Below are 14,196 nucleotides of genomic sequence, written 5' to 3' on the forward strand. Positions count from 1 at the left end.
TTGACTTTCCACTTCTTTTCAAACAGCAAAACATTCCCCTCCCATGATTTAAGCACGCTACATGCATGTGTTTATTACAGAAACCAGGATAGGATAAGAAAGCAATATTTCATGTTAATTCATGAAATCTGAACTCAACTTTTAATAGAAGAGCCCCACTTTATGCGCAGAGTGATATACAGTCCGCCTCGCTTTAAATGAGACGTTTTTCCTTTTGAACTCAGCAGGAGGCCACTGCTTACTACTACTGGAAACAGTTTAAAAACCTGCAAGTCCGGCATGTCTTTTGGGCTCTTTTTGAGCCAGTGGTTTATATCATGGCACAACATTCTTGCTGGGCTGCCTGCGACCGCCTGCCAGCCGCTGCGTTTGAAAATCCGGCGTTTCAGAAACTCACCTGGATTATTTCCACAACAATGGGCGACACTCGTCCGAAATCCCGCAAAGACCACGAGCCTCTGGCGGGTTTTTTGCTTTAAGTGGGGTTTGGATCAGGTCCCTAGACTGAAAACCTGCTTGCATTAAAGTCAGAGGCAAACCTCCCTTAGGAGCAGCTTCTAGACATCATCAAGGAGCAGCGATATTCTCTCCTGGTCCCTGAAAAGAGTCTCGCTGATGAGGTTAGGGTGGAAGAAAGGTGATGTTGCAGGAAAGCACGTGGCACCCAGTTGAAATGGGGGCTTTTGTGCGTGCTAAAGGCAGGGGCCACCGGTGGGAGCAGGCGTGCGCTGCGTGCGAGGCACGCAGCGCGGGGCGCGTGGAATCAGACCCCATAGAGTTATCGTTGCAACACACTCGGCTTTCGCTGGCTCGCTGAAGAGCTGGAACCTGGTGGTTATTCTGCTGGGTCATCTGTGAAAGTATCAAATTAAAGTTAAATTAGCCACCTCCTTGCAGTGCTGCTTTTTTTTTTTTTTTTTTTTTTTAAGCTCTAGGCTTTCTTAACAGTTTGGCTACGGGGCTATCAACAGCAGGGAATTTAGGACATTCTTTTCAATGAACCAGACTGAAAATATTTTGGTACAGCCCCAGTTTGTAGGGTTGTTTCCCCCCCCCCCTCTTTAAACAAAACATCCTGAAAGGAGCTTCTTGCAGACTGGGAATTTCCACATGGCCGTATTGCAGCACTTATAAAAAGTGATTTAATGCCTGCCAACAACAAATACATTTCCAATGACACCATTCTGTGTTATGCGCTATCCTACTTCGTGCGCTCAGAAGGAACGAGCGACCAAGCCGTCTGAGGCAGGAGGGAGAAGAGCGGTATTCCCTCCTTTGCAAGAACCTTGCCCCTCATGGCCGCTCCTTGGAAAGCCTGAAAGGAAACAAGCATCACGGTGACAACACAATCCCTTCTGTATGTGTTAATCTGGATTTTGTTTGAACTTTTGGAGCTGACCTTGGCTTGAACTGTGTTAAAAATCCCGACTGGTGTGGACTGACTTGACCCTGCGGTCCCATTTGTCCGCAGTGCCAGCCCTACCCTCAGCCCCTTACTTCAAGCCATTATTTTACAGACATAAAAGAAACATAGCATTACAGCAGATATAGCCAGCGGGACGGAGTTGCGAGTACTTACGGGCGAACTCTCCTCTGATTTCATCCCAAGGAAGTTTTTTTTTGCTTGAGAAAGGACTGCCTGAAAACCAAGCAAGAAACTGAAATTATTGCTGCAGACTCTTAGTTTTTATTAGTGGTTTCCAAGACTGAAGAGAGAGGGAAAAAAAGCTTCTAAGACCTGAGTCGCAGCGTTACAGTTAAAAACAAACAAACAAAAAAATCAAACCCAAGACTGAATTTGGTATTTGGTGTTTGGGGATGGAGTAGGAAGAGGGTGGTCGGTTCTGCACCACTCAGTGTGGCTGGTTTAAGCTGTAAGAGCGTGAAAAGATTTGTGGGTTTAGATAGTTTCCTCTCATTGCCATGACTCAAACGGCTTCTATTAAAAACAAGTAGTGGGAAGGAAATTTCATAGGCTGACAGTCCCATCTCACTCTCTGCTTCTCGACACAAGTTGGCTGAGATATAGGAATTCATGTGGTTACTATGTGTGAGCCCATGACTATTTTATCAGCAGAGTTATGCGGTGCTAGCTTTGACTGTGCACGTTCAGTGCGGCATATAGGCTCAGGCTGTTATACGCGTTCTGCAAAGCCTCTTCTACGTGATCCTATAACACAATAGATGGAGGTGGGCGCCTCTGCTTCCAGCGCGCCTGGTCCTCGTCCCACCAAAATCAGCGGGACGAAGAAGCAGGGCCCCAACCAACGCAAGGAGCTGGAGCTGGGGTCAGACACCCAAACAGAGATGGGTGTTGATTTTCAGAGGTGCTAAGCGGGTGCAAGTAACAGCATCTAAGTCTCTCATTTTTAAAAATCCTGCCCTTGCACATGGGGATGAGAAAACAGGGATGCAAAAACAAGCTAGTCTGGCCGCATAACATCCACTGATGGCTTTAATTAAAGCCCTCAAGTTAGTAAATACGCACACAGTCTGGTCCAGGAAGATACACGAAGCCCACAGCCAGCCCAGTAACACTCCATGAACATTGCCATTTAAGCAGTTTCTTGTTTAACTTAGATTTATTCAATGACACATGCATTTCTGGACAGATATCTGAGTTCCAATGAACAAGTTTTATAACCAAATATGAGAAATTTGCGACTGCAGTTAGTCAATTAAGTATGTTTCTAAAATACATGACTAGAAGAAAACCAGAGCAATAGAGATAATTCTTCCAAAGAACAAAAAGAAGCATTTCCATCTGTAATACTCCTGGCATTGATGAGTATCAGTGGGGAAGGAGGGCAGCAAGGAGACGCAACAAGGAAGGAATAACATTATCAACCCTGTCCACAGAAAGTCTTCCAGTTTCCACCCTCTCCAGTTCATACGTTAATGCTCGGCACTTTTGCAAACGGCGAGAGCTCCTCCGAGTTACAGAGATTCCCTTCATCTCTCAATACGAAAAAGCAGAGAACGGTTGTGAAACCACGTGCTTGACCAAAAATGGCTTAGAAATATTTCTCCTCAACCCAACTCTTCCTGAACACAGTGAAAAAAGAAGCCGCAGAGCTATCGGGATTGAAGATGGAGTCTCTTCATATTGCACAGGAACACAAAGTCAAGATTTTGTGAGTATGTTTCAGGAAGGTTTAAGAGTCGTCAATATTTATCAGGGTAACGAGAACCATCCAGCGCAGCGGCGGACTGGCAGGTGACAGACACATTGGGATTGTTTAGGCGGAAAGGCGGCTTGTTACCCTGTCTGGATCTCTCCTGGGATGTTTGGCTAATTTAAGGGAATCCCGTGGGGAAAAGGCTGAGGGGCTGGTTTTCGTTAGTCGGGAGGGGCGATCTGTAGCCATCGAAGTTGCGTGGGATACTGCCGCTGGTGGAACCGGAGCTGTTACTGAGCGTCTCTATGCTTCCCTCTCGCTGAAGCTCTGCAACGGGAAGAGAAAGCAGGTCCTGGTTAGCGTTTCAGATAAACCCGAGTGCCGTTAGACGGCTGCTTTATTGACAAATCTGTTTATTGTATCATTGCTCTAACGCTGCATTTGTTCACCATCCATCTTTTCTGGGGTGATTTGATGAATCACTCCAGAGGCATCCCAGCTCCTGGTTCTACTTCTCTGCCGGGCTTACAGCTCAGCCGAGCCAAAGCGGAGCTGGATGGAGATGTTAAATGCTGCCTGGCAGAGCGGCCCCTTTCCTGGGAGGAGGCTGCTGGCTTGAGACATATCAGGATTTGATAGTGGGGATGCTCACGACTGAACTGAGAAGGGTGCGAAGCGTACGGTGGCAGATAACAAAACATCTTTCCTCTGCAGCTATGCTGCTGAGATGGTGGGGAAGAGGGAGCGGTAGCAGCACCGGTTACCAGTAGGGTGTACCAGCCGTGCATAACCACTGTGATTCTCCACCTTGGGAACACCAGGGACTTTCCACAACCTTTTATCCTGCACAAATGGACATAAATAACTCTGCTTTTTTGAGCCAAAGAGAAAATATCCCCTTTCCTACATGCTGAGCTGTGCCTCAAAGCAAAAGAGAAAACAGGCCTGACCACAGCTCTCCCTCTCCTGGTCACACACATCGAGACATCTCCCCTCACTGACTTCCCAAAGCCTTTATTGCTCCCTAATCTTGAAACACGAGGATTTTTGTGTGTGCAGAGCATCGTTTCTAACCGTGGCCTCTCTGCGAGCCACTTGAACCCAACAGTTGACTCAGTGGCAGCGTGCAGCAGCGCTGCTGGGCAGCATCACCCCGGCCAGCACTCAGCGGCGGCATGCAGCGGTGAGATTAGGCAGAGCCCCACGTACACGGCAGGAATCCTCTCCCAGACACGCGGTGACAGGCTACAAGAAATATTCTGGCGAGTTGCAACGCGCGGCCCTAAGTCTGACTTCTGTCGGCTGCTTCTGCACAGCCTGCGCTGGAGGGGACCGGATGGGGATAGGAGCTTCGGGCAAATTCCTCTGCTGCCATTGGGGAAAGAGGAAAAAACGCTCTTGTTTGCTGCACGACACGGTGGCATGCATGTAAGGCACAGGGGGCAAAGCCCCGGAGGAGACGGGCAGCTTTCCCTGACCCTGCAGTGGGGGTTTTGCTTGGATGAGGGTGGAAATGAGCTGCAGACATGGGAGCTGGAGGAGCGGTGCCTGCTTTGCTCTCTGCTAAATATTACTACACCTCTACGTTTGTACACCTCTGTCTCACGCCGGGATACTTAAGCTTTGTAAACACCACGACAGTCCTTTTGCTGCAATGGGACTCCATGATAAGGAAATATCTATACACAAAGCACACAGCAAAAGCAGAAATTCAGTTCTTTGCTAAAACAAAATGCATCCCACCCCAGCATCCTCGGACACTGCACGGCTCCCATTTGCCACCTGGGCACTGCAGGGACGACAGCCGGGCGAGCGTACACCTAGCAAAGCAGGGTTTGGGGATCTAATCCTCGATCGTGGAGGTAACTTGCAATGGAGATAATCTGCCCAGGATACATGAAAAACAAATCAGCAGGAAACCGGTCACCCTATAAGCAGTGATAATGACCTCGTCTGTATTAATGATGATTTCTTGCCAGTATTTGGTGAAGGAATGTCCACGTCTAAACCTCTTCATTTTCCTCACATCCTTACTCTCCTATGAGTTCAGGAAGTGAAAACAGTAATTTAAATCAGAAATGAGTGGCGTATCCCACACTAATACTGTGCTTATCCTGTCTGATTTGGGGCTTTTATCTCCCTCCGCACACAGCTGGCTTCGGTTAAATGTCCCACGTCAGAGCTCTCGGGCGCTGGGCAGCCATTGCCCCGCGCTGGGCAGGCTGGGGCTCCCCCAAACAGCGTTCCGGCTCCTGAACTCCTCATGGGGTTACTTCTCTCTCTCTCTCTTTTTAAGCTATAATTGATTTGCAAGCAAATGTTGTGTTTTCAGTAACCGTATCAAAAGAAGGGAGAGGGAAAGCAAGGGACCACTTGTTTCCCCGCAGCTCCGTGGCTCCTGCATGGCCGTTTCTGTCCCTTGGGGCCAAGCGATGGCTCCTGCCAGCTCCTGCCCGTCCTTCGCTGACTTGTGTGGGACCGCTGGGATGCCCTGCCAGGATGGGATTTTGGGGAATTCGGGCTCGCGGGGTGGCTTTCCAGGGGCTGCGGGATTTCTGCAGCCAGCAGCGCTTGTCACCTCTGCGGGGGACTGCCAGGGGGTGGCACTGCAGAGGCTGATGCCAGCCAGGGAAAGAGCATGGACATAAAGCGGGGAGGCAGAGCGGTGGGTGCAAGGCCTGGCTGGGGAGGCTGGCAGCGGCCATGAGCTCCCCTTGCTGCTGTCAGGCATGTAAACCCCTTCAATTAGCAACGGGGAGGGACAGAAGAGAGGGTAAAAGAGATGCAAAGCCTCAAGAGAAACTGGAGGGGAAGTTTTCCAGCCCTTGAGCCTGCACAGAGCCCACTTTGGGCTTGGAGGGGGTCAGGCTAAAAACCGGGGGAGCTCCCACATCGGAGCTGCCATCCCAAGCGCCGCAGATGGTAAAGGCACACGTTCCCCTGGGCCAACGAGTCTGCGCACCCTCAGACAGCCCCACATTGCAAACCCGCCTGCTCTGGAACTAATTACACAGCAAGGCAGACGAGCAATGTATTTTGATACCTAAGAAAGCATTGTAAAACTCCTGACCGCTGCTGCAGAAAGCACCACTGTGCTCAGGAAATTGGGCTCTTGCCCTCGCCCAGCCCGGCTCTCGTGCTTGGCTGGGTCATGCAAGATGTGCAATTAGCCCTTACACGGTCACCAGGGACTACCTGTGCTGCACATATGACCCCCAGGGCCACAGTCAGCACATTTGCCTGCATTCCCTCAAATTAGTCCATTCCTGCATTCCCCCAAATTAGTCCATTTCTTCCTAGCTGTTTAATTAATAAAAAATATAATAATAAAAAAAAAAAGTCTAGTGCAAACTATTATCTTTCCTCCCAGACCTTAGAGCAGACCAGGGCACGGCAGAGGCACGTGCACAGGAACGTTGATGCCTTTCCCGTGGGAAGCTCAGACAAGACCAGGAATGGCTCTGTGACATGGGGTTATGGGGTAAAAAACTGGGGGACAATTTCGGATAGACCTGATGCCTGGATAGACCCGACAAGTGCAGAAGGAGCCACAATGGTGTGGTGGGGCTGTTCGGTATCAGAAGAGGCAGGTCCCTACACAGAGGCAGTGCAGGCAGCACTGCCTTCCCACTACCCCAGGACAGAGCAGCCGAGCCCTGCGGCACAGCTGAAAGGAGGTGAAATCATTCCCAGACCTAAATAAGACGTGTCACATAACCGGTCAGACCACTGACGTCCTCTGTGCTGGGAACACGCTGAAAAACACAAAATACAAGGAAAAACCAGGGTCCTCCTGCAAAAAGATGGGGGCGAGCAGCAGGAGAGGCTGGAACAGTGGCGGCCGCCCGGGATCAAGGCTCAGCACCGCCGGCAGAGCAGGACACGGCTGCCCAGCAAGTGATTTCGTTTACTTCGGTGGAGTTACGCCAGGAATGGATTTGGCCCCAGCATGTCTGAGGGTTATTGTATCTGCATTCCCCCATGCATATACTGTCGAGATGTATTAACTTCCTTAAATGTACCAGTAAAACAACCTCTTATGATACACTTTAATGAACTTGTACAGTTGCCAACAAATTGTGCATCATATAAAACCCATTCGGCCTTATAGACTCTCTGGCTATTTTGTAATAACTGCAATTTGCTTCTGCTGAAGCAAGATAACCAGGGTTGAGAAGTCAGGCTTTGCAGAAACCTAAATATTTGATTTGGGGGGGAGTGGGTGGGAGAAGGAAGAAAGGGGCCTCTGGGAGCTATTTATGGGGTCAAACTAACATGAGACCTGCTCTTCTCCTAGCATTTCCACCATCAAGGAAATGAAATACTGTGAGAAGACCAGCACTTGCATTATTTTGGCCCCATAAATGGCTCCCTGAGGTTTTCAAAAGCCCGTGAAAAACAAACACAAATACAAATAAATGCTAATACTGGAAACGTAAATACTAAAACCTGCCCATGTCCCTGGAGGAAACAACTCACAAAGTCCTGACTGCCCTAAAAAAAAAAAAGATGACGGGAAAAAAGGCGAAGGAGCAGGAACATCTGCTGAAGCCATGAGGAGAAAGTCAGTTCAGGGGAGCCAGGAACAGCCCTGCCTGCACCTTTGACGATAACAGTAATGGGCACCGCTGGCATCACCCAAGGTCCCAGAATAATAGGGATTTTCAGGGCACACGCGCTTCCCGCCGTGGTGAAGGTGGTGACAGTAAAAATCCTCACTGCTGCCGGCATGGGGAGGAGCGGTGGTCCAGAGTGGTGTGGAAGGTGGCACGATGAGCGGCCGGCCGGGGTCCCCAGCCTGCCCGGGAGGCAGCTGTCCCCCTCCCCTGGCCCCGCAGTGCCCACCATGCTCGGGAGCTGTGGAAACACCGACGTTGCTTGGAGAGCAACGGGGCATTAAAGATGCTGCAAAGCAAACGCTGGCTGCTCTCTCCTCGGCATTACTTCCAGTGGGCCTGCTCGCAGACCGGCACCAGCGCAGCCTTCCTGCGGCGTTGCATGAGAAACTGAAAACGAAACCTCCCATGAAACATTTCTTTCTGCTAATATTCCCAAACACCACGCTGCAGCCTGACAGTCCTGTCCCTTGTTCTGCTGCCCAAGCCACTCTCCACTGTCCCCGAGCTGGCTGCCAAGGTGGAGAGGAGGAGGAGGAGCTGCTCTGGGGACGGCCCGGGGTCCTCAGGTCCAGGGGAGCGGTGCCGTCCCCCGTCCAGCGAGGCAGCTGCACCCTCAATTCCAGAAAGCTCCAGGAACTGTCAAAGGACCCCATCAAATCTGGAAAGGTATAAAGCCCTGCCAAGCTTAAATGTGAAACCATTTTACAGGGCGCATTAATTCAATGCCTGAAAAAAATCTATATAGCCCTCTTTTGCCCGGAACACTCATAAATTATGCTGCCTTTCTTATTCGTGCTCTCGTTGTAGTGGTCCACTTGAAGCCCTGGTATCTCCTTTATGTCTACTCAAAAATCTCATCTCCAGTGCATTATTTCTTCTAATGGTTTTTCCTTTCTCTCTGTTTGCTTTCCCCTGTTAAGCACAGTTTCAAAATATCCTCCAAAATCATTTGCTGGAAGAGCTGACCCTTTCCTCTTACCTACCGAGGGCTGCCCAGGCTCCCGCACAGCCCGACGGAGCCGCAGCCGGGATAAATGATACAATGACAGCAGCCTGATGTGTCAGGGCAGCGGGGAAGCGGCAGCAACTCTGAATACAAGAATTATTCTTCATCATCTCAAACTGTCACAACACATTACCCTCAAAGCCGCAGCTCGCTGAAGGAGTGACCCTGGACTGAATGGGAGAGTGCTCGGGGAAAGAACTAATTGTAGCCTCTTTTCACACGTCAGTCACTTTTCACAGCACCAAGCCTTTCAAGCTCAACTAATGTCAAGTTCCTTTTCCTTTTGCTGGGCTGAGTATTTCTGATTTTTAAGGATGGCATTTTTAAAGGAACAAGGTCTCTGGCGAGGGACGAGGCCGGGGAGGGGAGGGAAGGAAGCGCCGGAGTGAGCACGCATCAGAAAGTCCATCAGATGCCTGAAGACCCGTTAGGAATTAGACAATTAACAAGTAGGAATGCAGGAAGTGGGGTAATGGCCAGCAGGGCTTGCATCTCCTCGATTTCATTTCTGTCATTCACGGCAATTGTTTCAGGGAACTTTTCGGGCTCCACCGTGCGCCAAGGGGGCTGCGAGCACGGGAACTTGCTCTGCCCCTTCCCCGAAATTAGGATGCAAGACGAGCATTTTCCAGCAGTGGGGAAGAGAAACAAGGTGCTGCTTACCAAAACCACCTCTCCCCCACCACGACCAGTTTTTGAATGAACAGCTAAAAGGCCAAAATTAGAACTTTATTTTAAAATCAAAGATAATTTCCTTCATTCAGAGGAGAAGTGAGAAGACCCTCTGTGGACAGAGCTCTCAAAACGACAGCCCCCAGTCTGTGCTCCTGGGCAGGCAAACGTAAGGGCCCTTCATACCTTCGTGTCTTTAACCAAAACCCTAAAATATTCTGCGGCAAGGACTATTTTTTTACCCTTACATTTGCACAACACCTATCACGGGGGACTTGCAGAGCTGACTAGGGCTTCCGAGTGTTACTTATTAACTGTAATGAATAATAATTATGTAGCTTCTGCCATCTGGATTCTCATTCAAAAGGATCCTATATAAAGCAAACACTAAAAGGCAATTTGTATTAACACAATGGAAGTCTTGAGGATCTCTTAAACTGTTTGTAATTTACACAACGCTCCCCAGTGAATGGATTAGTTAAACATTTTTATTTTACTGATTGCCGCCGAAGGGAGCGGGATGTGCTCCCATGGAGGAGCTCGCACCGGCCCCCGACGCACGGCTTCCGCTCCCCCGTAAGCCGACACACGCTTTTACACGTAAGTTCTCCGTCTTTCAGTGTTTAGACAACATCCCAAACTCAGCTGGACACTTTTGGCTCTATTTCTGCATGAACATTTACTATGAACATCATAACTGGTCCCCACGGGAGCCGGTGCTGCTGCCTGGGACGGGCACGGCGCAGCCCAAGGCAGAAAAGGGCTCGAAAGCCGATGTGACGTTGCAAACCTAATGGGGACGCAGAACTACCGCCCCTAACACAAAGGCTTGGAAATTGCATTACTGCTACTGCAGTTGTAGGTTTTTCTTGGGTATTCCTTTTTTTTTTTTTTAATGAAATGCAACTATGCTAACGAGGGAGCCCTAATTATAATCCATCTCCACCACCCTTGGCGGCTGCTCCGAGGCGAGGACCTGCAGAGCTGGCTCCAGCCCCGCTGGCGGCCGCGGCCCCGTGCAGGGACCTGCTGGCGGCGAGGGCAGAGGGGGGCACCGCACCCCCGGGGGGAACCTGCGCTTTTGGATATTTAGATAAGCAAAAACCGTTAATATTAAATTGTAGTGAAATGAAAGCACCAAGTAACTCATTAAAGCTCTTAATTTGCCACTCTCCTTTTAATTTGAGATAGCTGAAAAGAAATTTCTGGGCAAATGTATTTTTACATTGCTCCTTTCCAAAGGGAGCACAGACAGAAAGTCGCTTCCCAGCTTTATATATTACTGTAATGTTTACAAGTTTGTATGATTATGATAATGTTTAAAAGTCAATTAAATCTGCTCTCTGCCCCAAGCCCCGCTCCCTGCTCCTGCAGAAGCCATTATCCCGTGCCAGCTCCCCCTGCGCTCCAGCGCAGGCAGCTGCGGGGACGGAGTTCCTGCAATGCTTTGGGTGGCCGTGACAGACCTGCTCCTAAGAAATGTTTCTTTTTCCTTTTTTTAAACCAGCGGTTTGAAAAAAGAGATTTTAAACTCCATTCAAAAGAGGAAATGTAACACTAGGGCATTTGAACACCAAAAATCAATCCCTGTATTAAAACCATTTCATCCTGCTGCAACCTGAAAGATGTTAAGACACCACAAAAGCACCTGCATTAAATTTGCAAAGTAAAAAAGACTGGCAAACACTGCCTGAACAACTCTGAAATCAGGATTCAGTGGCCTATGTAAAATATTAGTTACTGTCAAACTACCTTACAATAACTCCAATGCCGAATCCACGTAGAGTTCGTTAATGCCATGCACTTGGAGATGAAACCTGGCACGTTGGAAAAAAGGTGGCAGGATCTAGTAAGGAGATGAGGAGGTACAGGAGGCAGGAGATAACCAGGGGAAAGAAGACTGAGCCTTCTGAACATCAGAGCCCCTCTGAGACCACAATTTCACTTCTAGTGCCTTATTTCAATGCGAAGATGCCAAACAACTAACACTTACGAAATGGGGAGGACATCTGAACTTACATAAATGTCTGGGTTTACTTCAAGCACGAAGAGATTGTTGAGATATGGGCAAAACATTTTCACGCATGAACTTCTAAATAATTTTGTCTACCAAAAAAAAAAAAAAAAGCCAGTAGCTTGTTTTTTTCTTTAAAAAGAGAACCCAAAAAGCTCCATACAGCTCGAGCCCATGGAGTAGGAGACCCAAGACTTCGGCATCTTGCCAGACTTGACTCTGAGCATTTTATGGAAGGTTAAAAGTGCACTAGATAAAGGACTAGCATTTAGAGGGAGAATATTCTTCACGATAGGCACTTTCACAATGACTGCAGTGCTTTTAAAAAATAATCTCAAGTTTCCTAGAGCTGTATATTTTTTGTAAAGAGGTTTAAGACGTTTTTCTACATAAATGGCACTTCAGAAGGATGAGTTACCGATTTTAGTCAGTATGTGAAATTTGAAAAGCTAGAACAGTCAAATGCTTATAAAACAATTTCTGTAGCCCACCCACATCATGGAAGCCTATGATTCCTTGTGCAAGGTTTCTCGAAGAGTTTTTAAAATGAATATGGTGGTTTGGGTTTAAAGGAATTCCCTCCTACCCCATCTTGAAAGTTTCAATATATTACTACTATAAATCCTATAATGTAACTTATATGTAATACACTCTTTCCTGTGCAAGCCAGTCTGTATACAAGTTTTTTTAATGTATCTAGGCAGAATTATCTTGTATCTTCAGTTACGCAAGCAGCACATCTGTGTATATCAGACCAAAAGCATTTGCAGAGAAAACACTGTATTAAAATTCCTGGGTTTGGTCTCTCATTCCCAGGGTTATGGGAGTGCCTCGGATTGCTCAACAGTGACCCCTCTGTCAGCCTCCGACTCCACAAAGGGAAATACAAATTCAATGTAATCTGCACGTTCACAACACTTACCAGCTCTGTGTCCTACACCCTCCGGACTCTTTGGATCTTGCTCAGAAGTTTTGGAGGCGATGCTCCTGTTCCTGAAACACCACGCTTCTATCCAGAGCAGGTCTAGACCCAACGCGTGGATCTAAGCATCCCCCTTCCCACCAGAGCTGGAGCCACTCGAGATCTCGGGGCGGGGGGGGGTCCTGTCTCAAAGGTGGCTGCAGCAAACCCACCGCGCAGGAGGTGACGACCGGGAGCACTCGGGGAGTGCTGGGGGTCCCTCCTCCTGCCCTGGGCTTGGCCAAACAGCCCCAGCAAAAAAGCTGGGTAAGGAAAAGTTGCCTGAAGGTCAAAAATACAAATCCAGCAATTACTTCAGGGTCTGGGCAGCCCCTCGCCGATACACTGAACAGGGGATTTCAGACATACCTGACCCTCCAAACCTCAGCAGTTTCTTTCATGACTAAGACCTATTTTCCCCCTCTTGTGGTGCTACCTCAGTTATTAGGCCTCCTTAATAACCCAACCTCGTTGGGGAGGCAAGGCAACCCTGGAGGAGGACAACTTCTGTGCTTGGAGTGTGCCTCCGTGTGCATCTCACATATGTGCATTATATGCTTCTGACACAAACGTATTGTCGAGTTCATTTTAAAAGTATAATATTACAAAGCAAAGTAATTCTGGCACAACTTCTAGTACTTCTGACACAAAGCGGCCTTTTGGGCCAGTGAGGAAAGGTACTGAGAGGCTCTGGACTGTCTCCGCAGTAGAGACTGATGCTGAGGAGGAAGCTAGACCGGACTGGAACTTGGGTTCGATTCAAAGAAAAAGTTAAAAGTTTGGGGGAAGCAGATGCTCAGCTGGTCCAAATCAGACGAGTTTTGTGAAGCTCACAAAATGATGTCACTGCAGACTCAGGCTTGTCTGCTCATCTAAATGGTTCAAGGCTCTCAGATCTGAAAAGCTCAGGTGGAAACCTAAGGAGCAGAGGTCTCCTCCTTTCACTTCCCCGGCGCTGGTTTTAGTGTCGCTGAGAAACTCCAAACCCATCCAAATAATCCTCGTTCCAAACGCAACTTATTTGGTCTATTTAGTCAATTATTTTAAAGATTATGTTGACATCGCTGCTTCAAGCAGACCAATTTTCTAAACACAGACCTAATTTTACGAAGCACTCAAAGCTCACAGTAGTACTCTTAAAATCACATCTCTACCTAGATTGAGCATTAACCGTGCCTGGAAAAACAACAGGCCAACCTTGTGGGCTCGCTCTCTTGCAGGATTGCTTGAGGCTCTTAATACACTCTGTCCTATTTATATAGCTCCAAATTCTGATATTAGACATAAATATGAAAGAGCCTTGATAAAATTGACATCCGAAGCTTAATCCGGCCCTTTGTTAATGGAGTTGTTCAGCACAGCAGTTTGCATTCGTCCTCATGAAACCAGAAAGCAACTGAAAAAAGTCAACTGGACGTTTTCACTTGTTAAAAGTCATATTTTAAAAACTATTCAAAGTATTGATTCTAACATACCTTGCCTTTTTAGTTGCACTCTCACAAGCACTGTCAAACGTGTGAATGAGCTGCAGCCTGTGGACGAGCGTGCGGCAGAGGATAACTCTTGTGTGAAATCTAAAAGACCTAATGGCAAACCAAGGCATTCCTCTGGCCACATCCCACATAAAAGGCAATTTAAATCATCTCAAGCTGTGCAGATTCTGCCTTGTACTTGGGCATCTGGCAGTGAAGTTAATATAACTACCTGCTCTTCACGTTGTGTTCTTTTGCAGACTTTTTGCTCATATTTTGATGGGTGACCAGCCACATTTCCGAAAGATAAACCAAAGAGACAACACAATACTG

The 14,196-nt window shown here is 48.1% G+C and overlaps 1 protein-coding gene across 14 annotated transcripts in view; it reads right to left on the minus strand.

The window, feature by feature from the left end:
• Positions 1-2,536: 2,536 nt before the first annotated feature.
• Positions 2,537-14,196, minus strand: part of BCAS3 (BCAS3 microtubule associated cell migration factor) — a 373,805-nt gene continuing 362,145 nt past the window's right edge. For 8 of the 14 annotated variants that reach the window (XM_087752425.1, XM_087752424.1, XM_087752423.1 and 5 more), the window contains one exon: positions 2,538-3,446. In XM_087752425.1, coding sequence (XP_087608551.1) covers positions 3,298-3,446 — 149 coding nt within the window. In that variant the 3' untranslated portion in view covers positions 2,538-3,297. Of the gene's footprint in view, positions 3,447-14,196 lie in introns of all 14 variants that reach the window. The other 6 variants (XM_087752408.1, XM_087752414.1, XM_087752411.1 and 3 more) reach the window with 2 other exon arrangements.

The sequence above is a fragment of the Nipponia nippon genome, unplaced genomic scaffold, assembly GCF_047370975.1.
Source record: "Nipponia nippon isolate SJK-2023a ecotype South Korea unplaced genomic scaffold, ASM4737097v1 scaffold_15, whole genome shotgun sequence".
In the NCBI taxonomy this organism is placed as follows: Eukaryota; Metazoa; Chordata; class Aves; order Pelecaniformes; family Threskiornithidae; genus Nipponia; species Nipponia nippon.